The following is a 27,593-nucleotide window of genomic DNA, read 5'->3' as shown; positions in this document are numbered from 1 at the left end:
CCCCTGCCCACTTCAGTCCTCCCTCCCCATGGTCAGTTTTACCTATCCTAAGCATGATTGCATGGAAGCAAATCCCACTGAACCTATAAACATGCAAATGATCAAACCTTCCTTCCTCCTCCCCCTCCTGCCTGCTTCTAGCAGCATAGCAGGCTGAAAACATGCATCTTGGGCAGGCCAAGTTTGTTTTTTCCAACAGCTAGAGTCATTGCTGATGTAGCAACATATTGTAGTCAGTCTGATTTTACATCAAACTGCAGTTTCAGATTCAACTGGTAATGCACCCAAAATAGATATAGAGCATAACCTCCAGTTTGAAACACAAAAGGCCATCATATGACATTGACCAATAAAAAGGCTTTGAAATTAATAAAAATACATTTGACACAGATTTCTAGGATGAATAAGGAGGGGGGAAATATTCTGGTTTAGATTCTCTGTAGAAACATTAGTAACACAGGAAAGAAGCAAAGTAAGAAGAACACCAACAAACATACAAAAATATAATTCTCCATCTTTGGAGATGGCAGGTGTTGCCACCACTCACCATATGCTCAGAGGCACACGTTACCAAATTCTTCCAAGCTACACAGCAAGTGGATTGGACTGTGAAAGACCAACCCAAATTGTGTTTGCATTTTGACAACTTTGTAGAGGAGTACAATATCTCAGAGAGGAGTTCAGGTCTCCTGCTCCCCTGGTGCATTCACTATAGCCCCAATTTCCTTGCTTTTTAAAGTTTGATAGAAATATTTGTTGGCTATAGAGCCAGTGTGGTGTAGTGTGTTGGACTACAACCTGGGAGACCAGGGTTCGAATCCCCACACAGCCATGAAGCTCACTGGGTGACCTTGGGCCAGTCACTGCCTTTCAGCCTCATGAAAACCCTATTCATAGGGTCGCCAAAAGTCGGAATTGACTTGAAGGTAGTACGTTTACATTTATAGGTACATTCTTAAACCACAAGGTTTTCTGCCTATTAGTGAATCTTTTTTGTAATTAGAGCCCTCTAGTCAGATCAAGAGCCCTGTACTCCTTCAGCTTTCTGAGCCTTTGTTCTGCCAAGACGCCCCAACCAAATCCCACGATATGCTGTCTCAAAAACGTGGATGGAGTTGTGTGCACTCAACATATGCTACATCTCTTGTGCCCCTGGAGCAGAGAGAGAATTTGTTGAGCTTGAATTAAGGTCTTGGGGGCGGTCCCACCCCTACCCTAGTCCATTTATGAGGGTCCCCCATTTATTTATTTATTATACTTGTATACCGCCCCATAGCCGAAGCTCTCTGGGCAGTTTACAGTAACTAAAAACAAATACAATTTAAGATACATCTTTTAAAAAACAATTTAAACCAATGCTGCCTCTGGAAAATTCTGCAAATTACTGAGGAAGATAGGTGGACTAATGTTAGCCTATTGGAAGAAGCAAAGACTACCAGTGTTGAAACAGTGTTCCTTTGACTAAGGATACTGTCCAATGCCCCTCCCCTGCCAATAAATAAAGTTATGACCAGACAACCTTAAATCAAATTGCATGACGTGTTGTTTTGAGGAAGATGAAAATCTCATTGCATGATTGCCAATGTATACGGGGAGTAAAATTCCTTCCCAGACCTGTTAACCCTTGACTGACCGACGTCCACAGCAAGAATAATAAAATAAGACATCTCTGCAAACTCTGGTGTGGTGCAATGGCACAGCTCCACTTTTGTATTCTAGGTGCAGGTCACTTTGGGCATTCCCAGTGTGTTCCTGTTTTGGGGTGGGATTCAACCACATACCAGCAAATTCAGGTTCTGCAATTAAAGCCGATTCAGAGCTCTTGTGCAACCAACATCCTTCTCCCAAAGCTCAGACTTTTTGTGATAAGGAAAATGAAGGGAAAATGCAGTAGAAAGTGTGGAATAAAATTAGGATGAATGCTTAATAAACAGGTCATCTGGAAATGCCCTTTGTTTTGATTCAGTGCTAGAATATAGAATACCAGGGACTAAAATCAAATGGCTTTTCCCCTTATAGGCTTAAACGATTAATAGATTGCCCAAACAAATGCAGGGAGAAGGCATGAGAAAGAAGACAGGATAACCTATTTGATCTGCAATCCTGAAACCATTCAAACAGACAGTGGAAAGTGCATTCACAAACAGCCTACAAACTGCAGTACTGCACATTTCCTCAAAACAGATTTATTTAACAGAGAATTATCTGCCTGATCACTAAATTGTTAAAATCCGGTGGGAACTGGGCCCCAAAAGAGGATAGCAACCAGTTCACTAGGATATTTATTTATTTAATATACCTAAAAATTCTCAGTACTATACAAATCAGTTAAAAAAAGAAGACCTGCCTGGAAATTCTAAAATTGAACCAAATAGCCCTTACTAGGGTCCCATCACAATTAATGGTGTAACAATGTTAATGTACGAGACAGAACACCACCATGTGGTATACCCTCAAGGTGGTGTTTGGGAGGAAGAGCTACTGGGTAGAAAATAAACTTGTATTTATTGCATTTCTTATTCTGCCTTGTGCAGGCTGAAAGTGGCTCACAACATCAATAACAGAATAGGAACCAAACTGTAGAATATTCTACTTTTGAATATCCATTGCTGGCCTCTTAGTTGAAACTGAATCCTTCATCATGAAAAAGGAAATGGACTTCTGTATACTTTCTGGAGGTAAACTGAAGCACAGAATCTCTGAATCAATTTCATCACCTGGAATCCAGGATAAAGAGAGAATGTGGTTTCACCAGATTGTAACTTGTATTCTGTGGAAGCTGCACATGAACTCGGATCTCCTGAATGTTTATTTAGTACTTTGTCTGCAAGGCCATCTTCCTTGTCTATAAATATAGCAGTGAATGGATTATTGCCAGCATGAGAAGCTTAAGTGCTGGACACATGCAAATGATTACTACTTTTAAAGCTGACTGAAGTTTGTGCACTGTAGACTGTTGAGTCACCATAGTCACTTGAGTGCAGTTTGCAAAAGTGTAAGTTTTTTCCTTGGAAATTTCATCATTTTCCTCCATTGTTGTGCAATGTTCTCTATGAAATCCCCTGATTTGCTTTTTTGTCTGATGAAATTGTTTCAGAGAGAAGGTGGGAGGGGATGGGGGCTCAATCTGGTGACGTTACACAAGACAAGACTTCTGAAACGAAACACAGCAAACCAGTTTCTGGAACCTCTGTTCCAGCCTGTTGCTTGTGTAGCTTTCAGTTATCCATTAAAATGCTCACTGGTGTGAGCAAGGTACAACTATCTAAACCCTGGTTTGCAGTTCATGTAGTGATCTACATCCAATAATGGTTAATACCTTTTTACAGCAGTACACACTGTAAACCCAATGTTGTTGCCACACACTGAGAGAAGCAATGGTGCAAGAATAGAATGATGTAGCTGTCTGTCTGCCTGTCTGGTGTTTCGCCATCAGACGAGTCAGCCTTTCCTTTTATTACAAAATGGAGAAGCCCTTCCCATTGCTGGTGTGGCTCTGATTAACTGGGATGCTGACATTCTTCCAAACTGACCTTTGCATAACATTTGCTTTGGCAACACTGCAGGCCAGGATATTATTTTGCTTGTATCAAGGTTGCAATTAGTCATATTTCTTTCTGCTTTATTTTGCTATTGAAAAACAACTGCGAGCATTAACTCTTTCTTTTTCTGCATGTTGCCTTTACTGCAGCATTCAAAGGGAAGCTGCTTATGATGCCCACCCTCTTGGCAACCTTAAAGGGAGAGTGCCTCATGAGGATCCACTAGACTACTTTTCAGTGCAGTCACTCAAATATATGCTTTCTTCATGGTGATACTAGCTTTTTGCACTTCCTGGCACAGATCTGTGGGGTACTCAATCCAGCACACATTAGAAATTATGTGCCGCTAACCAAAGCAAGTCTCAAATGGGATCAAATATGCTAGGTTTACTTTGGTTTTGTTCACCACATAGCTACAAAAAGGCATCTCGCAACATGAAAATCTGTGAATCCACCCAAATGAAAGGAACTATGGCTGTCCAGATGTTGCTGGACTCGATTTTCTATCAGCCCCAGCCAGTATGTCCAGTAGTCAGGGATAACAGGAGGGCCACATATTCCCCACCCCTGCCTTACCCTGAAATGATGCCTGAGTACAGCCCTGTTGAATCAATGCAGGAGGAGGAGGGAAGAGGATGCACAAGCACACAAGCCCCTCCCCCCTTTCTTACTGCAGTTGCCCCTCTGTGTTCCCTGGCAACTGTCTGCATTAGAGAAGCCTCCTATATTCCAGTACATTTTGAAACTCTGGAAAAACAAGGTTCCAAAGAGTGCAGGAGACTTCGTGACTACAGGAGGCTTCCTTGCTGTAGACAGTTGCCATGGAACATGTGGAGGATGATGGTGTCAAGGAGCGGAGTGGAGCTAGTGGAGCCGTGTGTGCTCTTTCCTCATTGCTTGCTGACTTAAGTCTTGTTCAGAACTCTTGGACTGGGTTTTATTTGACTGCATTTTATTTCAGTAATTCCTTGTTATTGCTGCCTCTCCCCTCCTTCTGTTAAACGTAGGTTGTAAATTACACAGGCCAGAAAGATTTTTTATTATTATTATTATTATTACTTTGCCTGTTCTTTTGTCAAGCACCATGTATTTATTTGGATGCTTCCCCTTGCTGACATTCGTATACTGGGCAGCTTTCAGTAAACACTGTGATGGCTCAATATAAATAATGGAATGGGTTATTGGGATGCATCACAAATTCAGCAATCCTGATTTTTGACCATTACTTGGAGTGCAGTAATGTAAATGTCCATCCCGCTATGCAGTGATGGCTATGTAGGTGCAGAGGCTTTTCATGTCTGAGGCAGCCTTGATAGCAGAAGAAGCCCCAATGAGAGCAGGAATCAATCTGCTTTCCTCCCTCAGTGCATCTAATGCCACAAAGGAATTTCCATTGAACTGAGAAGCATGGACTTTGTGACAGTGCCCTTGAGAGTCAATGCACCTTTCCCTCATGCACCCTGTCAATTGGGGACTAGTTCATAGACCAACTGGGCTTAGTGATTATCTGTGGTCTTCCTCATAGGCAACAATTGCCTAATAATTTAGCATAGGTATCACACTTTGAGAATAACCTTGAGAAGAGTATGTTTATATGACCAAAAATATCACCACTAGGATTTATAATTATTTGGGGGTGGGAGGATGGGGCAAGAGAGAGTTTGTGTCAATTAACTTTTGATTGTTAGCTTACGAGTTTGAATGTAAATCTTCTCTGTTGCAGTGTAAACTGGAATTACCTATTTGTTGAGCCCTGCTCTTGAATTTTCATAATCTGTTTTAACCCCTCCTTCTCTCCCTTCCTTTTTACACAGATTGTTTTTCCAGTTGCTAGCATCATGCAGGTGCATTGCACATGCTTGTGTCACAGGGTTCTAAGTGTAGGGAAACAGCTGCTGTTCCTTACCACACCCAAACTAACGCTGGGGTTGGGTGGGGGAGTATCCCCCTTGCTCCTGCCCATTTAGTCCTCTCATTCAATGTCTTCTCATGCCTGTGGTCCATCCCACTGCTCCGGTCCTTTCCTCCCCCCTACCAGTGCTGTTAAGCCATTGCAGTGGTAGCCAGCTCCTCACCTTTCTCCATTCCCCTGCTCTCAGTCTTAGCCAAGAAAGAATGTTGATAAGCAGACTGGCCATCTCTGGTAGTGCGCCAGTCTGAACAGAACTGAGCATCAGGCAGCTTTCCCAACAACCCAAGAACTGGATGTAGGAAAATGTTGGGAGACAATGCATGTGCACTCATGCGTACACTAGGGAGGAAAAGAACTGTCAGTTTCAGTTCTTTCAGTTTCTGATTTTTCCAATATTAAATTAAGTTCTCCACATTTCTGCAGCAATTTGCAATGTTTAAAAAAATCCTCATGAAAATTCTTCAGCATTTTAGTGTGAATTTATCCTAAGGAACATAGTTTTGTGTGCAGTTTTGATTGACGTACACATTTTTGCAAGCAATTTATCCAGATGCATTTTGTATGTTATTTTCACTTTTTTTTCATTTTTATGCACACTTTCTTCTAATATATGGATTTTTGTAAACATTGCTTGGTTTGGAGAACGGCATTGCAAAATTTGGATAATTGCAAATTTCGAAGGATGGCTGTGGTTTGGTTTTTATATTATTTTGGAATGCTTAAATTTTTTACTTTAAAAGCAAACTGAATCAAATTTCTCCTCCATCCCTAACATACACAACTGGCCCTTCCTGTTGCGTGGCACTGGAAGTATATGGCAAAGCAATGGAATGGTGTGAAGTAGCTAAATTGATAGATGGCTATTTGACTGACTCTGGAAATAAGTGTTAAAGCCTCTGACCATATTATAGACTGAAGCTGATAAACTTGGTTTGAGCATCTTCATATTTAATAGGAGGGCAAAAAATATTTTACAAGATCATGCAACCACGCAGGCTTTAATCCTCACAGGACACGTATGGGCAGTGCCCTGCTTAAAGCACGCACACTGCAATATTTCGTGAGTGAATAGCCATGAAAGGCTACTGTCGTTGTCTGATGATGACCAAGAAAACAGAAGCTTGTCACTTTGCACACTAAGGAAATAAAACATTTTTCCCTAATGAAGAGTTTTGTTAGAGGTTTGTGGAGTACTGATAAGGATATTCTGATTTCAAGTGCAAATGTTTCTGGAAAAACCCAACCTATGATACTTTCCAAAGTGTTAGTCTTACTCCTTCTCGGTTTTGCAAATAAGGAAAATCTCATTTGTGTATATTTAAAATATTAACTAAAACAAAATTCAGGTAGACCTCAATTTGCCGTCCCGGCTATGAGCCAAGGAACATAAACTGTCAGTAGCGGGGTAGGGGGACCAACAGTGTCGTCACTGTTCTCATCATCAGAGGGGCAGCCCACAATTCTCTATCAAGATTATTATAGCATATCATCAAATCCTCTCAATTTTTTATACTAATTTATTGCAACTGCTTCATGCAGTTGGCCACTTTGATCACCCTGAGGCAGCATATGAATCAGATGCACATAAAGCCAAATTGTGCCCAATGAATGCGAGTTAGGTATTTGTTTTCACTTCAGATAGTAGGTTCAGACAATAGTTATCTGTAAAGACTAAATGTATTCATTTGTGCTTGTAGTCTAATTCAGGAGAAAGCATCTGGACTATGCATGGCCACCCTGTGGTATGAGTTACCTATAAGAGGTATAGGCAGCAGGAGTGTGTGACACCTTGGAGCACAAACAGCGCACACTGGCTTGGCTGTGAAATAAGTCAGGCCTACACACCTACCTTCCTGTCTACTACTGTGCTCTTCTCTGCCTTCCAACCCCCAGTTCAGCAGTCTAAAGACAAAGTCCATTTTGAGGCTCAAGGCCATGTATATACTGTAGTATCTATGAAAGTGACAGGAACTCATACATTGGCCTTGACCTGTAGCATGCTTGCCCAGAAAAGGGGCCTCCATTCATCTAAGTGGTCTTGCTTTCTTTTCAAGATTTTAAAATCTACTGTTTTTTCAAGAAAATAAACATCCTTTTATGGACCCCCTTTTTGTTTTAACAGTCATTTTTATGGGCTGCACATCTAAGCATTTTTAAGGAAGCCCAGCTTCCTAGCTGTACCTTTCTCAGAATCAAGAAAATGACAGGGCGCTGTTGTAGCATTTCTGCAATGGTGAAGATGAACAGACTCTTTTTGTTTAAAAAAAACATCCGATTCATCTCGAGCTTGCAGCTGTGGATAGAAACCCTAAATTTTACTGGATGCGCAGAGGGTCTGCTTTGTCTACTTTCTGCTTGTCAGTCCAGCCCCAGCATCATGAATGTGGGTTACTTTTATGAGCTTATTCCCCTTATTGATGCAGCAAAAGCAGTTTTAAAGAGAAAAGCACACCGTGAGCCCAAGTTCTAACACAGGTTACACATATGGGAATGTCCAAGTCCATAAAGTTTTTCTATACTGGTGTATTCTGCAAAAGAGGGCCCATCTGCACTATACAGTTAAAGCACCATTATACCAATTTAAACAGCCATGGCTCACCCCAAAGATTCCTGGGAATTGTAGTTTTAGAAGGGTTCTGAAAGTTGTTGAGAGACCCCTATTCCCCTCACAGAGCTATAATTTTCAGAGTTCTCCTTTTTGAGGGGAATGATTCACCACTGGCCTGATTCAGCAAGGCTGCTCTTATGTTCTTATGCGTTCTATACGTTTCTCAGAAATAAAAGGAAGACTAAGGGCTAAATCACATATTGCATTGCAAAAAGATTTTTTTAATGTGTAAATTGTAGAAGTGTGAATGGGGAGACACACAAAAACACAGGTTCTCTAATGAATAGTCAGATGGTTGGACTGGGCAATAAGAAAACAGTGTTGCCATTTTCATTGTTGCCTTTCTAGCAAACGGATGGAAAACCTGATGCCCTCCAGCATAGTCAATATACAAGGATGGTGTCATCCAATCACATCAGGAGGACCCAAGATTCCTTGCCCCCTGATTTTGAAGCCTGGTTCCCCCTTCTCCTGAAGAAAACATGGTTACTACAGGATATGGTTTTTTCATTTCGACTGGGGACAGTCAAGCTCAGTGGTGTTTACCAAGATATGTAGAGGGGCTCTTCAGTGTGTCAGATATAGTTTTTTACATGAGATCCTGAGGAATGAACCTATAGGCAAAGCAAGTGCTGTGCTGCTGAGTTTATGGCCTTTTGTCTTTAATAAAGTGTTTTCTGATTGTTAGAATAGCTGAGCACCACATAATGCTTCACCTAGTCTTCCTAAGAGACCAGGCATTGGGGCCTGTTGATGGGAGGGAAATAAATAAAGGATATAGATTTAATCCTAATATTCTCAAGCAAGCAGTTCATGTAAGCCTCTACCCGGAGTTCTGCTTATTGCATAAACAATTAGGCATAAATTCGCTCTCTGCCGTCTGGGTGCATGCTTCTTTTTCTCCTCCTCCTAATTAAAAGGTAAATAGTGATGGCACAAAAATAAGCAACTTCAAATTAGACCACCCATGTGGATATAGGTTACTGCAGGAAATACCTATTCCAAAACTGTGCACTCCTCTAAACAGTTTCTGCACTACTAAATACAATTATACATAAAGGGGCCTCATATTTAGACTTTCATATACCTGATAGTGAAATATGTTGTTTTCACCTCTTTTTCTAGCAGAAATATTCTCAGAGTGCTAACACTTTTTAACTTCTTTAACTTCAATTCTGAACATTGGATTTGGGAGGCCTTGATTCAAATGCCACCTCTGGTTGGTTGTGGCCAAACTGATCTCTCAGCCTTGGTTTTTCATATATGAATATGGGAATAGCAATGACTAGTGTCACAAGATTATCAACCCTAATAAACCTTTTGTAGTAGGGCAATTTAATCAGTTTAATGGCACTGAAACTACACCAAATAATTGGTTTCTGCAAGAATAAACTAGGAGCTCATCTACACAGTGGTTTACTGTGTGTCTGGTGCTACTCACATCTCCTTTAAATTTGCATGGTTCATGTGATGTTACTGACAAACAGAAGCTATCACACAGTTTTCCCCCTGTAAATCTGTTCTAACACAATCTACTGATAATATGAAAAGGGGAGAAAAAATGTATTCACTCCCTTTTTCTAGTGCTTGCAGATGCTTTGCTCTGATGCTTTTAGATGGGTGTATCTTCGTCCCTTCTCCAGGCCCACTCCCTCCTTCTCCCTTTGTTCATTTTATTTCCTATAGGCTGACAAGAAGCTTCCAGTTGCTCTCCTCCATTCTGCTGGCCTTTTTTATGTTGCTGTAAATGGTGCCTTTATTTTCTTTTTCCCATAACTTGTGTGTAAAAGCATAACACTGCTCAAACATAGATTTGTTTTTCAGCTATATTCTACCAGGGGAAATACAGATATTCGCATTTATGGGGTTTTTTAAAGGAACCTACTGCAGCTGGTAGAACAGACTGAGCATGCTCAATCACCTTAGTGACCAGAGGGAGTGGAAATGTATAACTGGAGGGCAGGGCCGCAAGGAAAAAGTGAAGCTAATCCTCCCCAGAGGAATGTTTGCTTGTGTGAATGGGAAAAAGCAATTGGCGGCTAACATTGAGCAGGGACTGTGGACAATGCAAATGAAAAGCAAAGGTAAAAGAAGTGTATTTCTTATGAAGAAATGCTCCCATGTAGATGAGCCCTTTGTTTACAAATGGAGCTCCTCAAAGTCAATTAAACTGCCTCATTGAGAGGCCTAGGCCTTTTAAAAAATGCACCATTAACCCCAGGCAAAACTGTATAGGAATTGGAGGTCTCTCCTTATCTGCCTCAAAAAGGTGTTTTTTGTTATTTATTCATGTACTACAATTCTTACAATTCATGTACTACATGTACAATTCATGTACTACAATTCTTTATTCCATATTTGTTATTTTCTGGTTTTTATTATAAACCATCTTCTTGGCTAGGTCTACATCAATAAGAGTAAATAATAAAATACTAAACATACAGGCCTAGATGCCAAAGCAAAGCTTCAGAAATTGCTATTAAAGTCCTTTATTGCAGTGGTTTTATAGCCTGATCTATAAATACTACATTCCTGTACAGTATTTGTAGATCCCTGTGTGATTCTGGAAAAACATCACGTTCCACGTTGGCACACTTGTTATTGCACCATCGTAAACACTTTGCCATAGGATGCTTTCTTGTAAGTTTTTGTGTGTGTGTGTATGTGTGTTTAAACAGGAAAGCGGGCATAAAAATGCTTTTAATAAATAAATACACAAGTCTCGTATGGTACCAATTTTAAGTTGAAACTGTTTATTCCCCCCCCCCCGTATATGCTGCTTTTCTCTCCTTCTCTTTGCTTTTTTTCAGAATGCATTTTCTACCAGACCAATGTTCTTGGATCTGGATTGGGAGCTCATCAATCTTCCCATCCATCTAGGAGATGAGTTTTAAGTTGCTAAAGTGGTCACTTTAAGCTGGGCATAGATGCACCTGGGAATAGTGTGCTTAAGGAGGAATTTGGTTAATCCTGATCATTTCAGAACAACTTGATGGGGGTGTTGTGGGAATGGTTTCTGCAATAGTTAAGATAACTTAAAGGCCAGAAAGTAAAGAGATTGAACTGTTTCTGTCATCAGTGGCTGTCGTCGTAGTCATAACTTGTACTTTGTCTTTCATTTTGACGTGGCAGCTGAATGGAGGAAGGAACTCAGTTCATTAGTTTTAATTTAAACACACACACACTACCTCTAGAAACATTTTAATGTTATCCAAGTGGATCTGTTCATTATTGCGTGGCTCTTGCATATGATCACACTGGCAACCATTGTGATTCATGCTCTGCTGTTATGGAATTATTGTTTTGTACTAATTTCAGAACAGCCCAGTAGCGCATGCATACACACACATAGTGTCCAATAGTTAAGTGAAATATTATTATTATTATCATCATCATCATCAACATTCTTTATTACTCACCCTTCGCACAAAGGTCCCTGAGCGGGCTACAACATTTTTAAAATATGACATTTAAAACAATTTAAAAACGACCTAGAATCTCCAACAGAGTAACATAGCATTTGATCAACCACTGACTTAATTCTTTTTCTTTTGGTCTCCTTTAGGTGGCTGCGTTTTGTGATGTGGATACAAATAAAATCTCAAAAGGATTTTACACTTATGAAGAATCTAACGTTAGTAACAGTCCTGATTCATGTATGACCTGAAAATCTGTCTGTACAGTGCAATTCTCTAATCACTATGGAGGAATGATGTATAAAATGCTACATCATCAACTCTTAATATGTTTGTGAAAGAAGTCATAATTTTGTCATGGAAAAAAAATTAAATCGAAATCAGAAATTATAACTACTATCGGATTTAAATATGCAAATTAGGGATATATTATTTAAATGATCTATGTTTTCTGTTTTATTCAGGCTGCAAAATTTGGAATTACTGTAAGTTCTGGATTTATTTGTCAGTGTCATAACTACTGAAGTAGAAAAGGCTCTGTATATTGTAGGGTACTTTGTGAGAGATATGAAATTCCAAAAATCTCATCTCAGCTGCTGGAAAGAACCCCATCACTCTTGTTTCTGTACTTCAGCAGAAACTGATTCTGTCTTTTCAAGCTGGTCTTGCCAGTCACAAACCCGTGGGGGTTTTGCTTGCTTTTTAAAAGAGATGTTTGGATTCTAAGGATTATAAGCCCATGAGATCCTACACAACATGAGCCAGATTCTGAGAACTGCAACAGGATAGAAATAGATTCCACACCAAGGAGACAGTTACACCAGCTGATATTTCACGTAATGTGAACATTGATTTGAGATTAATGGCTGGTTTAATGCAATTTACTAAATAACCACACAAGGAAATTGAGATTTTGGTTTTTTACCAAATCAGTGGCTCATAATAGAATGAAGGGCTCTTTTCCTGTACACTAGCTGGCACCTTTCGGTCTCCTTATGAATGGCTGTCACCTTGGGTAAGAGTGAATAGTCCAAAGATATTGAACTATTCAGAATGAGAAGATTACCTTTGAAGCGCAGAATGGAGAAGAATGGGAAGAAACGCAAAATTTCCAAACTGAACATTTTCCACTAGAAAATCAAATTCCTGCTGTTTTTTCTGTTCCTTCCAGACAATTATTCTGATTGAGAGGCTGTAAAATTAATACCATAAAAGAGGGGAAGCAATTTGTGTGTGTGTGTGTTTTGTAAATTAGCTTCTCTTATGTCAATAAATTAGGTCAGGTCAAAAAAGGATAATGCCTCTGGGCTGGGTCCTGCTCCTCCTAACATCAGTGGGAATTTGCTGCCCAGTGTCAAGGGACTAGGACTTCTTTATCCTTTGTATGAAGGAGTTAAAACAATATTTTAAAGAAATTGGGAAATCTACGAGGGTATAATTTATATCTAAGAGTAACAGCCCTAAATGCTGCTTCCCCTCAAAATGGCATTGCTAAAAGTAGTGGTATTTCCATTTACCTCCAGTGAAAATAAGCTAAGGAAAGTGAGCCACGGAACAAGAGGCACAAGCAGAAGCTGATGGCAAAAGCATCACACAGGAGAATCTGCAACTACAAGACCTAGACTAAGCCAGGAATGACACCATTCAGTTTAGTGGGCTCCAATGCAACTATGGAGTATAAGCTAACAAGGAAATGTACTTGTCTCCCTGTAGGAAAACTCCAAACCCAGAATCCCTGTTCTACATTTCAGAGATGCTTCCCCACCTTTCATTATTTGTGTGAAATTGGTGAGTATAATTTCACATCTAAGCCGAGTGTGTAGAATCCATACTAAATTAAAAGTTGTGTTTTCAATTGTAACAAAGCTTGCATTGAATAATTATTTATAGCATGGTTTCTTCTTCCCCAGCTCAGGGAAATTTTTTTGTTCTTATTTTGGAAGATAAAGGAAGGTTTGGGCAGGACTGCACAACCACTGACCTTGTGTTTCTTGGTGGCTGAGCCTGCCTAGTGAGCCAGTGCGCTCTTTGTTGCCTGAGAGTGGTACTCATTCATGTCAAAGCACACACAGAAAGAGGAATGCTAACGTTTTAAATTACCTAGGAAAGCACCATATCAAAATCACTCACCCAAGCAAATTCATTTGTTACTGAGAACTGCAGCTGCAGTTGCATATTTTAAAAAAGCATTCCGGCCAATTCTTTATATATAAATCATGCCTCCTCCCTCTCAATCCTCAGTTTCTTTTGTGTTGTGTCTTTTAGATTGTAAGCCTAGGAACAGGGACAGTCCTATTTCTGAACTTTGTAAGCTGTTCTGGGAGTCTTATTTTGCTGACGTAGAGGGTAAAAATACTTGTATTAATTAAAAATACACATTTCAAAGAAGAGGCTTCATTGGGCATTTTTAGGCTCTCTTTTGAAGGATTACAGTGTGTTTTCCCTATCTCTGAAGGAGGCATATCACATTTCAATGGCTGTTAGTGATACTAAGAAAAAAGTGGCAACTTTGCTGGACTGGCCATGTTGTTCGAATGCCCGATCACCGTCTTCCAAAGCAGCTACTTTACTACCAACTTAAGGATGGAAAACGGAATATCGGTGGACAGCAAGAGGCATAAAGATGTTCTTAAAGCGAATCTAAAAAAATGTAACATGAGTATCAAGAACTGGGAAGCCTTCGCCTATGAACGTCCCAAATGGAGGTCGGCTATTATAGGTGCTATGGACTTTGAAGAAGCACGAATACAGGGCAAATGGGACAAACAAGCTAAGCTGGAGGCACGTCAAACAAATCCTCATCGTGACCATCTTCCATCTGGAAACCTATGTTCTCACTGTGGGAGGCTGCGTGGATCCAGAATTGGCCTCCACAGTCACTTACGGACCCACTGTTAAAGACCTTACCCTGGAAGACAATCTTACTCAGCCACAAGTGATCGCCAATGAATGAAGAAAAGCATTGGCCACTGCAGTTTTGCCTGTGCTGCTCCAAAATCTGCTTTCTCCTTGTCAAATTAGAATGTGGAGCGGTAGAGGATTGCATGGGCCATGTAATCCTTGCCTTGTGCTGTGAGAGGAACACCGCTACCTAAATTTTCCCTGACAGTTGCTTATCTCTCCACAATGGTGGAGATGTGAAAGTTATATTGTGCAAGTTCTCCCACTGCTCAGAGGTGGGGTGTCCTCCTGTCCCAAATATCCCACCTAAAATGAATCAGCTTATTTTTCATCTGAATTGGCCAAGTAAGGCTTCCTTGACAGTGTCAGCTCATAGGTAGTAGAGTTAAACCAAAATGCCCCTTTTCAGGTGAGAGTGGATGTATGTCCCTAATTCAACCCTTGCCTCAGACATAAACTTGCCGCATAGCCCTAGGCAAGTCATGATCTCTCATCCCCCTGTTGCAGACAGGAGAGGGGGACTGAGGCTGATACACACCTACTATATGGGACTCTTTTCAAAACTGGTATGTGAAGCACTCGGAATACTGGAAACACTGTGTAATGTTAAGTATGAATGAATGAATGAATTACAAAATAGGAGTGAAATGGATGTTGTAAAGTTGGAACAGGGCAAACGTTGTTTCCAAGAGTTTGCAGACATTCATGGAAACAACCTTTTACTATTCCATCAGGCCTTTCCCACCCTAAACTGCCTCCCCCCCCATGGCACATAGATGTCTAGAAAATGCCAATTTTGATTCATTCTCATGTGTAGCATGGAGCATCATCTGTCACCTTGGTTTGGGTTAAGGCAACTTTTAAATCATTTGTTTATAAAAGGCTGAGAATCTTAGCCGATGTGCAGGTGGTTATTGGAAATTAGTAGGATGCCTTGGATATGAGCATAGATCAGTTCAGAGATTTCAAAAAATGAAGCATTTGTTTACTACTAAAATTGTCTGATGCATTGAGAATTTTTCTTTATACTTCATGTCAGTAGTTTGTAAACTCCCCTTTAAGAAACACTGCAGAGCGGCTAAATGACTTGCCAATGAAATGTGTTTCTCCTGTTTCCTTTCCGTTCTCCCTTTTCTTGAAGAAGACAGTGTTTTGCTTCGCATCAAGTTTGATCTAAAAATCTCACCCAGCCTCTCTTCACCACCAAGCAGTGACTGTGATTTCTAATGGTTGGGATAAGTCATAACTTCCATCATTTTTTTTTAACATTACGGGCTAGAATTTGTTTTGTCACATACTTTGCAGTATGACAGTGGCTGAGATTTTGCCCCTAGCCAGTTTGTATTCAGTATTCCCCACATGTCTTGGGGCTGAAAAAGTATGGTAGAAGAGCACAGCAGGATTAGACACCCAGTCACTATATTCATCACACCAGTTCAGAAGTGGAAGCTAAGCCAGGTAACTGTCATGTAGTAGTAGTAAGAGTGTGAACTACAAAAAGATCATGGGAGTGGGTTGATCTGTAAGTAGTTAATACAGCACTGGCTGAGACTAATGAAAATAGTAAGGTTTTGTAATTGTGTAGTAAGAGTAATATAACTGGGCCTCTAAACTCCAGTGACAATTTAACCATTACGCTCCCCACATATACACTGCCGAGCTGCACCATGGGGATGGGATACAATTTTCACCCAAGTATGTAGACTGTGAGAGCTAGTGTGGCATAGTCGTTAGAGTGTTGGACTACAACCTGGAGACCAGGGTTTGATTCCCCACACAGCCATGAAGCTCACTGGGTGACCTTGGGCTAGTCACTGCCTCTCAGCCCCAGAGGAAGGCGATGGTAAACCACCTCTGAATACCCCTTACCATGAAAACCTTATTCATAGAGTCGCCATAAGTCGGAATCAACTCGAAGGCAATCTATTTCCATTTTCATGTAGACTGTATCCATGCCAGCACAGAATGTGCAGTATTTGGGCTTTTTAGTAAGGGGGGGTTATGATTGCAGCTTAGGGGGAAGAGGCCAATCTGGCAAGCAGGAAGCCCCTCACTAAATTGTAAGGTATATCTGTGAATAATAACTTAGCAGAGGGGAATCTCAATAAGATTCTGGCCTTGAGGAGCCTGACTGTTCCAGTGAGTTCTCCAGAAATGTCTGTATATTGAGCTGCTCTAAATAAAGGGGTCCCCCCCCCATCTTCAAGAATGATTGGTCTGTCACAGATGTGTGAGGATGTGAGAAACAGGCTTACTTTAGCTTTGCACGCTGGAAAGCCTTTGCTATTTGCTTTGGAAACACTTTAAACCCATGGGTGGAACCTCTACAATTGCCAGCTGTGGAGCACACCTTCCATCCTGAAAGCAGCTCTTGTCTAGCTTGTTTTGGCATTCTCTTTAAAGTCATCCTTGGTAGGAAGAAAGAATTACCCAATGTGCACCCTACTTTGGTATTCAGTTTAAATAAATCAGACACGTGGAAGCAAAGAGTGTCAGTTGGATCAAGCAAAGAATGTTGCTCTCAGCATTTCATTGCGTGTCTCCGTAAAGTCTATCCACTTGTGAAGAAAAAATATTTGCTGTTGACTGCCACTAATCCAGTTTGAATTTGTACTACCACTAAGCTTTGATATCTTTTGTGTTTGGTCAAATTCAGAGAGAGAAGTATATAATCACCCACCCTTCTTAATTATACAGCCACAAGAGTGGCTCTACACTATAGGCAGCGTGGATTTTTCACATTCTGCAATGTTAAAATACCCCCATGTCATTCTAATGCTTCCCATAAGCTCATTTCAAAACAAAACCTCACAAAGCTTATGGCCCTGGACTCAGAAACACTTGCTTAACAACCCTCTCAATTTTAATGGCGATACACAAAACAGTCAGAGAGAATCAAGAGTTCAAAGTCTAAAAAGAGAGGGGGAAAAACCAGACTCCTTTTGGACTTTTTTGTCAGAGTTCTCATAATTTGTTGAAATTAATTAAAAATCAGCCATGTTCACAGAGTACCTGTAATCCTATTACGGACCTTGCCCCATACGCTGACCATCTTCTGCAGTTTAAAAGTTAAAAAAAATGCCTGGCTGATTTTTAATTAATTGAAATTTTGCATTGAACTCAATGTTAAGGCCAGGCATGCTCAGTAAGAACCAACTGTCAGTGTTCTAAAAGCCAGACTCACAGCTGCTTGGCTTGGTTAATCAGGGGGCCACACCCACAGCATACTTTGATTTCACTTGAGACAGTCATGGCTTCCCCCAAAGAATCCTGGGAAATGTAGTTTGTGAAGGGTGCTGAGAGGAGACTCCTGTTCCACTGAGAGAGCTCCAGTGGCCAGACTGGTTTAACAGTCAGCCACTCTGATTGAAGGTCAGTTGCCGGAAGCCTCAGGAGGGGAGAGTGTTCTTGCACTCAGGTCCTGCTTGCGGGCTTCCCCCAGGCACCTGGTTGGCCACTGTGAGAACAGGATGCTGGACTAGATGGGCCACTGGCCTGATCCAGCAGGCTCTTCTTATGTTCTTATGTCTGTGAGGGGAACAGGGCATCTCCTAGCAACTCTCAGCACCCTTCACTAACTACACTTCCCAGGATTCTTTGAGAGAAGCCATGACTGTCCAAAGTGAAATAAAGGCCTCGTGTGAATGTGGCCAGGGACAAGCTTTGGTTTAAATTTGGGTGGGAGGCTACTTGTGCTTGCTGTAGAATAAAATGGTGGGGGAAACGCTGAAAAGCAACTGTTCACAATGTTTTTCTTTTGGAAAGGAAAGGGGCTTCCCCTCTGCCCAGTGCCCATCCACCCAATCTCCTCCCCACCTCCTACCCTCCCTGCCCCTCCCCTGGGTCAGTGTTGGACTACGACCTGGGAGACCAGAGTTCAAATCCCCCCCCAGTCATGAAGCTCACTGGGTGACCTTGGGCCAATCACTGCCTCTCAGCCTCAGATAAAGGCAATGGTGAAACCACTTCTGAATGCCGTTTACCATGAAAACGCTTTTCATAGGGTTGCCATAAGTCAGGAGCAACTTGAAAGCAGTCCATTTCCATTTTTAAACATGATTGTTCATTTGCATACTTTTTGAGTTCAGTGGAATTTATTTCTGTGCAAACACACCCTCCCTTCTATCCCCTCCCTCTACCCCTGTGAAAGACCAACCCAAATTGTGTTCGCATTTTTATAAATTTGCAGGGCAGTCCAATATCTCAGAGAGGTCAGGTCTCCTCCTCCCCTGGTGCATTCACTATAGCTGCCCAATTTCCCTGCTTTTTAAAGTTTGATAGAAATATCTGTGGGCTATAGTTACATTCTTAAACCACAAGGTTTTTTGCCTATTAGTGAATCTAGTTCTTTGTTCATGCAGTTGAAGCTTAATAAGAGGCGAGATCTTTTTGATATGGTGCATCTTGAATTCTGTGACCCAAAAGGTTTTAGGCTGAAGCCATTGTACGCAGCCCTGTAACGATTAAGTTTGAGAGGTCCACAGTCTTGTTCCATGGTTTAAAATTGAAACATATTTTGTTAAGTGATGGAAATTGCTGTAAGATCTCCAAACAGCAACTAGAATAAAGTGCTATATCGACTTTCATGCAAGTATGTTCTTGACTTCTGTGAAACTTCCATGCACATCAGCAATCTAGAATTAAGGCAAAGCTTAGTGTTAATGCCCAAAGTCATTCTTTATTGTTTGTGCTCAGAAGCAATAGCTTCTTTGTTGTCACTAATCTAAATGATGGAGAATTATTTAAGGCTAATCACACTGGAAACATGAATTACAAGCACTCTTTAATTAAAGACTCCAAAGAAATGCTGAAGCTGTCAATGACGTAATCTGCTTAATTTGCCAATTACAAGTTTGAGGGGAGGATATCACCACACTGTATTCTGCATGCAGGATGGTGGGTAGACATAAAGTTTCTCTTCATACAATAAACAGGATTTAGAGGAATCAGCACTAGCTAGAGCTAGTAGTCTAGTTTCTTAATGAAAGCTGCCCTTAATAAAGAAGCAATTCATAATGCAAGGCCCACCAAATCATTCATGTTTTTCAATTGTTTGAAAAGTAGTGTCATGACATAAAAATATAGTGCTGCTCTTGGGTTTTTCTCCAACTATAGTATGATAGTCATTTGATCAGGTTTGGTATATACTCTATTCACAGAAACCGCTGAAATCTAAATGTGGCTCATTTTTACATTAACATGGTAAGGATGATGGCTTCAGGGGTCTTTGAAAGTCAGTGATGTGATGTCATACAGATTCAACTAATTGATCTCTTCCTTCCAACAGGATCTGACAGGTGGGCAGTTTGAAGAAAACTTGAAGCTGCTAAAACTGAAGGAAGGTCTGGATTATTATCATTTTAACTGAAGAGTACACTGGAAGGTTCTCTATCATGAAATAAACCAGAGGAAACACACCTGTTTCTGTTTTATTCATGAATTCTTCCTTCAAAACAAACACTTCCTGTATTCCTTTTTTTTAAAAAAGAGACAACTGGTGGGGAAAAGATAACAAAGCTTAGAATACAATCAAGGCTTGGCTGTCTGAATTCTACTGTGGATGTGGCCTGAAGTTATATAAAGGGGGGGGGTTCCCTACACAGTAGATAGCATTTCAAGGTTGTCACTTCTTTGCGCTGGTCACATGTTGTAGGGGGACTAGCAGGATCAGATTCTGCTAACAGCAGATCCGTTATCACTTGTGCCTTAGGGAAAACGAGACAAGACACCACGTTGATGCAAGTGTCCTATGAGTCAGTTTTGGCAGTCAGTTTAACACAGATTCAGCTGTGATTACCTGAAGAAAATGAAGACCCCCCCCCAAAAAAAAACCTGGAACCCCCTTAAAGAGGTAGTACTGTAGGGGACACAAGCAAATTCTCTTTTCTGGAAGGGAAATACAGACATGCACGTTCAAAAGGGTTTCTTACAATTATGTCAAGAAGTGGTGAGGGTCCTGTGCTTTTCCTGCACTGGTAGGAACGACTGGACTCTTAAATTTTTTATTGCTTTGTGATGCAAGCGATTAATATACAGGGCTTAAAGAATCCCCACATTATCCTGAGGCAAGGCAAAAGTCCAACATGAGAAAAACTATCTTTAAAATTAGAATATAATTTATAAAAAGATGTTTGAAAACAGTCTCCTCATCATGGATACAAACTGGTTATTTATCCTCAGTGTTGAGGTCTGCTGCGTTAACATGAACAACCTGTACATAATCTTGGTTGTTTTTTCTAACTGGATGGTTGTAGCTACAATTCTTAAGAATGTGACATAAGACATCCACAGTGGAAAAAATACCATATTAGTTTTCTAGACCAATTTATTTTGCATCTTATTACTAACTCTTCATTTGCCTAGCAAGTGTGTGTGGAGGGGAATAAACCTCAGCTGATTGTTTCAGGTGGCTTTTATGGTTTTTAGTTTATTTGTTTTTGTATTTATAGTTTTTTATACACTGACCTAGTAATATAAATGAAGGGGTGGTGGTATAAAAATACTTGTAATAAATAATAAAATACTTTCAGCATCTGAACAATGTCAGAGAACACCAGAGCTTTCATATCAAAGTGGGGGAGGGTGAAAAGGAGTGAGAGAGAAAGGGGTCGTTTGCACTTCCTGTTTATAAAGGTAGCATGCTTTCAGTTTTCCAGTTGAAATCACACAATGAATTTAGGTTATGATCCCATTGTTTTGGTGCCTTGCACATATGCCAAGAACATCAATAGTCCCTTTCCTGAACATCACTGTGTCACTTTGAATGCTAGCATGTCAACTGAGCAAACACACTTTTCCATGTGTGTTTGGGGTCCTTTTTCCTATGGAGCAACACTGTGAGCTACTTTTATATACTTGGGAGTTGTCAGTTGGCTCTTCTTATAGAACAGTGAAGCGATGCATAATTTCATTGGACAGGGTAATTTCCCTTAGTAAATGTACAAATTGACTTTACTAGTGTATTAAATATTTACTGTAAACAAGGCCTAATAGCTGAGGAAGATGGAATATACAAGAAATGCTGGTGGGTTGATTTTTCCAATAGATACTTTAATTCAATTTTGGGAAAACAACACAAAACATCAGCAATACATATTGAATTCGAAAGACGAGAATATTATGTGGCCCAACTGCCATCTTGTGGTTAAAGATTAAGGAGTGAGCACAAATAGACTTTCCTTTTTGTTAAGTTTGTTTGAACTCCAAATACACATAGAGTTTCTGAAAGCAAGATTGCACTCTTCTTTTAGCTTGCTAATACAATATAGTTTCTCAAGGTACTGATCCAGTAGCTCCTTCCTATCTACAGCTCCCAAGAATTTGTTTTCAGTATTAATTGGTTTCCAATTACGTGTTCTGCAGAAAAGGAAGAGAGCAGATGATTAACTTTGACACATTTAAGCATTTGTTTTAAAACAAAATATAAAAGCCACTTTATGTGTAGATCTGATAAGCAGTATCATGCATCTCAAATCCACGAATAGCAGAGTTTCCTTATGAAAGGGCTGATGCTACTGTACTGCATAGTACATGAGTACTGATGTTTTTGTAAATTATTAAGCCTATTTCCATCTATGCACATGCTGTTGCAGTTGCTGATAACCAGTGCCTTTTGGGGGTTCTTTGTTTGCCCAAGTAATAAACAGCTTGTTTTTATACTGCAAGATATTTAAAACATTCATTCTTATTACTTCTTCCATTTATATATTACAACCAGGAAACACTTTCATGAATACAAGTTTATGAATTCAACTGTAAGTTTTTTCCCTAAAAAAGGGTGAATCAAGGTCAAGTGAGAGTTGGTAAAAGATACACACTTCAAATGTTCATTCCTGATTTTAACAAAGCATTGTGTGGTTTCTCCTTGGCCTCTTGTGAAATATGAGCTTTCCAAGCTGGATAGCTCTTGCATATTTTCATATGCACTCTTGAAAAAACAGAGTAATATGGAATCAAACTTGTGTGAAAATTCCTCCAGCTTGTGGAGAGCGAAGTCTGCAGCTAGAGAACAAAAAAAGAGATGCAGATGTGGCTGTCACTCTTAGATCAGACAGCCATGGAACCATTTTCAAATCTTTTGATACCAAGAAAATACAAAACAGCTTTCAGGACTGAGCACTTTTTGTCCTAGTTAAACCTTAACTAGAATATGTCTTTGTAATTGCTGTTCCATCATCACTTGGGAGGATTCTACTTGCTAGACACCTAGCAAGTAGAATCATACTTAATCATCACCAGTCATTCCTCAGAGAGCAAGGCCCAGCTCTGGCTGAAGGCAACAACTCAGCACTACATACCTTCATTAATGATGTACAACGGCTGATTCCCTTTGCCTTCCCAAAACCAAGATTAATGTAATACTGTACTCCTAGTGTATATTGTAGGACATTTCTGTCCCATTAGCTGTATAGCAGATGTCACTGTAATTCAGTATAATCCTGAAAGTGGTATAAACCTTAGCACAATGAAATAAAGTGCATATTAGGGACAGATTCCAGGCAGCGTGCTGGACTGCACCAACTGCCTACAATATGTTCTGGGCCATGCTATCCAAAAATACAGCTGACATACTGTATTTTTGCAGACAAACTTTACATTAACTTAAGCAACAACCGGGCATTGCCAATTGAATACAGCAATATTCAACCAGTACTCAAAAGCATTTTGCAAAGAGTGCTAATCTAATTCTAGCCACTTTTAGTTCATTCAGACAGGCGCTGGCACAGGTTGTGCTTTCCAAAGCTTAGGTGTGAGAAGGAACTGAATGGGATCAGAAACTTCAAGCTCTACTTGTTATTTGTGGAAACTCTTTATGGAATGTCTACAGTTTCCTATTAAAACATCAATTTAGCAGGGCAAAATAGCACTGCTGAGATTTGGTTTAATAAGACTTTTACCAACAGTCAAAGTTAATGGCCTGGTTCACACGTAATGCTAAGTCAAACCATGGCTTAAGCTCTAGCAGCAGGAAGACTGGGGGAAGAATGAAGTAGCCACCATTTCTGCTGTGAGTAGCCAAATGATCGCATGTAGCTATGGTTTGACTTAGTTTTAACATGCAAACCAGACCAATATTCTATTGGTGTTCCTGTAATAAATTAGAAACAAATAATGACTTAGTCTTCTCTCCTTGAACATACTATCTTTAAAACTAAAATTAGGATCTAAGAGAGAGGTGCTGTGGCATCCACATTTTCCTGTAATTCTAATCACTCCTTTCCATTAAGTACCCTTTTAAAGCCAACTGCACTTTATTAATTCATGCTCACTGTCAAGTAGCTGAGTAGCAAAAGTCTGGAAATTTTTCAAGGAATGGGATAGAAGGGAGTTATAAAGCGATTGCTTTTTGGCAGCCCTACACATGCACATATTTAAGAGGGCTGGGCTTGAAGCACAACTCTATCTTACACGGAAATTGTGGGCTTCAAGAAATGGGCAGGTCACAAGTCTTTCCTGGAAGAATCTCCTAAAATATTAACAGTGAGTTAAATGGATCTTTTAACAACTTTACCTTAACTACTAGTTGTGGTTTGGGGACTTTCATTAAGTCACAGAGATAGTTACGTTGCTTCCTCAGTAACGGCAATTCTGCATCCCTGTTTGGAAAGGAAAAAAATAGCAAGTATAAAGCTAGCCCAATAGATTTACGATGTGATGTGATCACATGCTTAATTCAGCATAGACTTATTTATCCCATAGTCAAGTTTGCTAACTTAAATAGTACATGGCAGATTCATGTGATCCACAAGCTAAGCAAACAGATGCCTAGTTTAAATCAGCTAGTTAAAATGCTATTTGCTCTGAGCTTGCCAAAAGCTCTGTAAGGGCAAGAGTAGCAGAAACAAGAGAGTAGGAAAAGACTTTAATCTCTCTCATACACATTCACACCAGTATTTCTCTTAGATTAAGCCACACTTGTTGAAGACAGGCTGTCACTCATGGGTGGGGCTTTTCCTCAGCTCCTGGCTTATCTCTCTTTTTTTATGGGGGGGTGGAAGCTATTTGCCCTGGGCTCACTAGAGGCCCTTAAGAACAGCAGAAATACTAGAGGACTAGGAAAAAACTTTAGCACCACATTCCCCCAGTGTTTCTCTTAGCTGCCAGCCACTTGAGGTAATAGCAGTGTATTGAATTGCAGAACTGTAAGCTACTGTAGTACTCATTTAGATCAAAAGGTGAGGCAGAAATCCTTAAAATACAGAAACAGTTCTAGAGCATCCTTTGTGCTTAAGGAAGTTTACCTTTCAGGTTAGTGGCAGTTTTGATTCACACAAAACCTCCCAGGACACCATTTTGACACGCAATTTGTCTGGTATTATCTGCACTCCAGCACTGATGGTTATATGTTAATGGGTTGGGGGTTAGCACAAGGCTGCAAATGTGGTTGGGTTAACTCACCAGTTAGTGTCACTCAAAATTGCCATGACCTCTTCTATAATATCAGGCTCAGCAATATCACTGTATGTTATCAGCATTTCATAGATCTGACTGGCAGTTGTCGTCCTTATCTGGACGCAGAAAAAGGAAAAACTTTTAATTACTCAAAAGAGACTGTTTGGATAAGAACACCCAATAGAGGCTTGTATCATGATCAGAAAATCACAGCTTCTCAAGCACTTGGGCACAGTGATGTCTACATGTGTTACTCCTCATGTCTATATACACATCCTTGCTCTACGTTAGCATTGTGGAGCTAACCAGCATAATTTTTTTTATTATATATTACATTTGCCCATCACTTTATACAAAAGAAAACTCTCAAACCAACTTAACAAAATAAAATACCATAAATAAAAGCAATTTAAAACCGGGGGGGGGAATCAAAACAATGGATACAAAATACATAAAATGCTAATCTAATAATATGTAAATAAAGGGACACATCCTACCCAAGTAGATTAAGATATACACAGGCAGTTTACCTTTCAACTATGTAAGGCCAGAAAATAGGATACACACTAACTCAATTGCCAAATATATCTAAGAATGGACTTTAAAGCTGGACGGTTCTCTGCGTAATGAATAATAGAACTACGGTGAGCCCAATTAGTTAAACTGCGAGCGCTAATCAATGAAGAAAGTAGTCATTTTAAAATATATTATGAAAAAAAAATTAAAATAGTTGTAAAAATGTGCAACTAATATATATACTGGAATCCCCACAAGCTACAAAGATCTCCAACACCAAGATCCCATCCAATACTTACAACAGGAAATGGATGGCAAACAAGGAGGAAGAGCTGAAACAGAACTTTCTTTCTTATGTCACCTGGAAACTGAATCAGTCCACAAAACCTTTAAAAAAAAGTATTTTTTTTTCATCTGTGGCTTTTTCGTAACACTATCATAGAGATACATTATACTGAGTCCACATGCATGTGCAATGAAAAGAAGCACTCTGCTGTATCCTACCAGTGTCACAACAAACTGAAGAAAAGCCTTAAGTTTAAAATAGAAACTTTAAAAATATATTTTGACAGACACCTAGAAAGATTAATCTACATGCTTGTAAAAAACAATTGTATTTATTTTTTTTTGTCAACCATATACCGACTAATATGCCATTTCAGATTTGTTACATAGAAAAAGTGAACAAGCCTGGTAGAAACCTTGCTAAAACAAGTGAATCATCAGATTCTAGAAATTCTGATCAAGCCATGCACAGAGCTCAGCATGTCAGTTATTTCAGTAGCTAGCCTACTTACACTAATGGGGAGAATTTCTAGAATACCACAGTCTAAACCAGCCTTTCCCAATCAGTGTGCCTCCAGGTGTTGTTGGACCACAACTCCCATCAGCCTCAGCCAGCATTGGCAATGGTCAGGAAAGATGGGAATTGTGGTCCAACAACATCTGGAGGCACACTGGTTGGGAAAGGCTGGTCTATACTATGCAATGGCTGAGGCTGTACAGCAACAAACTGGAAATGTTTTAGTTAGCAGTATTTCCTTGACAACTAGTATTCTTACATTGCTCTTCTAAATTCAGTATGGTAACAATACTTTGCCTTAAAAAAAAAAGTGAAATCTCTGAAAAAGTCACATTACAATGAAAAGTGAGCCTTTTGTTACATTTTCATGCACTTCTCTCCCTCCCTCTCACCCCCCCCACATATGCAAAGATAATTCCTTCCAATGCCCACGAGTTATTCCCTGCTTTGTTACAATTTTGTTCCAACTTACACAGCAATGCTGGAGCGAAGTTTCTGGATATCTTTAGATCTTCTGCTCTTTTCTTTACAAAGTGTGAGCAACTTCATAGGAAATGGGTGGCTGGAAAGTTGAACAAACATTTTTTTCCCAAAAGATGTACAGTTCTCTTGAGTGTTATAAAATGTTTTGGATATTACAAGAGCAGTTCACTAGTCACTAGTCACTAATCACTAAGTGGTGCAATACAACACTGCCCTTGACTTCTCCAGGAAGGTTCCTATTAAATAGGACTATTTCTAGGTGTAACAATATTAGAGTGAACTGCAGCTTTGGACACTATTATCTTGTTTGAGAAATCCCATCATGGTCATGTGTGAATTATACCACTATATGCTAAATCTTTGAATATAAAATTTTGTTATACGAGGGTCTTCGCCCCTACACGCTTTGTGCACCAACCCTCCCATAAACTCCCAAACACACACATACACACACGGACTCTGAACTCCCCTGACTCCCAAATACAAACATACACATACTCTCTCTCCAAATATGCCCCCCATCCCCAGGCAACTCCCTAAACAGGCACTTGCTGCCACCCAGTTTAGGCTACTTGTCAGCCTCCCACCTGGCCAGGCCAGGCCATCTGCTTGCCTGCCTCCTGCTCACCTGCCCGATGCCCACCAGCTTGCTTCTGATGCTCGGTTGCCTGCCTGCTGGCTTCCACCTCACCTACTCACCTGCCTACCCACTCACCCACTTGCCCTCTCAATGCTTCCTCACTCACCTGCCTGCCATCCTTGCTTCACTCACTCACCACCACCCCACCAACTGTCCTGTACCATCATCACTCCCCAGGCACCCACAGTCCCCACACCAAGCAACTAGCCTTGGATGTTGGGTCAGCCATCTTTGTCTTGCTGCCCACCCCCCACCATCATGCTGTGATGTCCAACATCACATGCCCTGCCCCCACCATCATGCTGTGACGTCTTACCATTTTATTATATAGTAAGATTTATGAACTACATGAAAATCTTTTTCCATGCAGAATACAAAGTT

At 40.3% G+C, this 27,593-nt stretch overlaps 2 protein-coding genes across 10 annotated transcripts in view; one reads left to right on the top strand and one right to left on the bottom strand.

Annotated features, from left to right (window-relative positions):
* The window catches only part of B3GNTL1 (UDP-GlcNAc:betaGal beta-1,3-N-acetylglucosaminyltransferase like 1), a 368,072-nt gene extending 348,276 nt beyond the window's left edge, over positions 1-19,796 (top strand). For 4 of the 5 annotated variants that reach the window (XM_061621834.1, XM_061621837.1, XM_061621836.1 and 1 more), the window contains 3 exons: positions 11,628-11,696; positions 13,192-13,266; positions 19,667-19,796. In XM_061621834.1, the coding sequence (XP_061477818.1) occupies positions 11,628-11,696; positions 13,192-13,266; positions 19,667-19,747 (225 nt within the window). In that variant the 3' untranslated portion in view covers positions 19,748-19,796. Of the gene's footprint in view, positions 1-2,534; positions 2,803-11,627; positions 11,697-13,191; positions 13,267-19,666 lie in introns of those variants that run through there. The other variant, XM_061621835.1, reaches the window with a different exon arrangement.
* A 1,612-nt stretch (positions 19,797-21,408) lies between these two features.
* Positions 21,409-27,593, bottom strand: part of TBCD (tubulin folding cofactor D) — a 213,888-nt gene continuing 207,703 nt past the window's right edge. For all 5 annotated transcript variants that reach the window (XM_061616465.1, XM_061616464.1, XM_061616466.1 and 2 more), the window contains exons 36-40: positions 26,562-26,651; positions 25,587-25,674; positions 24,778-24,887; positions 23,891-23,975; positions 21,409-21,735 (exon numbers count right to left, since the gene is read on the bottom strand). In XM_061616465.1, the coding sequence (XP_061472449.1) occupies positions 21,727-21,735; positions 23,891-23,975; positions 24,778-24,887; positions 25,587-25,674; positions 26,562-26,651 (382 nt within the window). In that variant the 3' untranslated portion in view covers positions 21,409-21,726. The remainder of the gene's footprint in view (positions 21,736-23,890; positions 23,976-24,777; positions 24,888-25,586; positions 25,675-26,561; positions 26,652-27,593) is intronic.

The sequence above is a fragment of the Rhineura floridana genome, chromosome 3, assembly GCF_030035675.1.
Source record: "Rhineura floridana isolate rRhiFlo1 chromosome 3, rRhiFlo1.hap2, whole genome shotgun sequence".
NCBI lineage: Eukaryota > Metazoa > Chordata > Lepidosauria > Squamata > Rhineuridae > Rhineura > Rhineura floridana.
The sequence above is the reverse complement of the archived record's forward strand: the minus strand, read 5'-3'. Positions and strand labels throughout refer to the sequence as shown.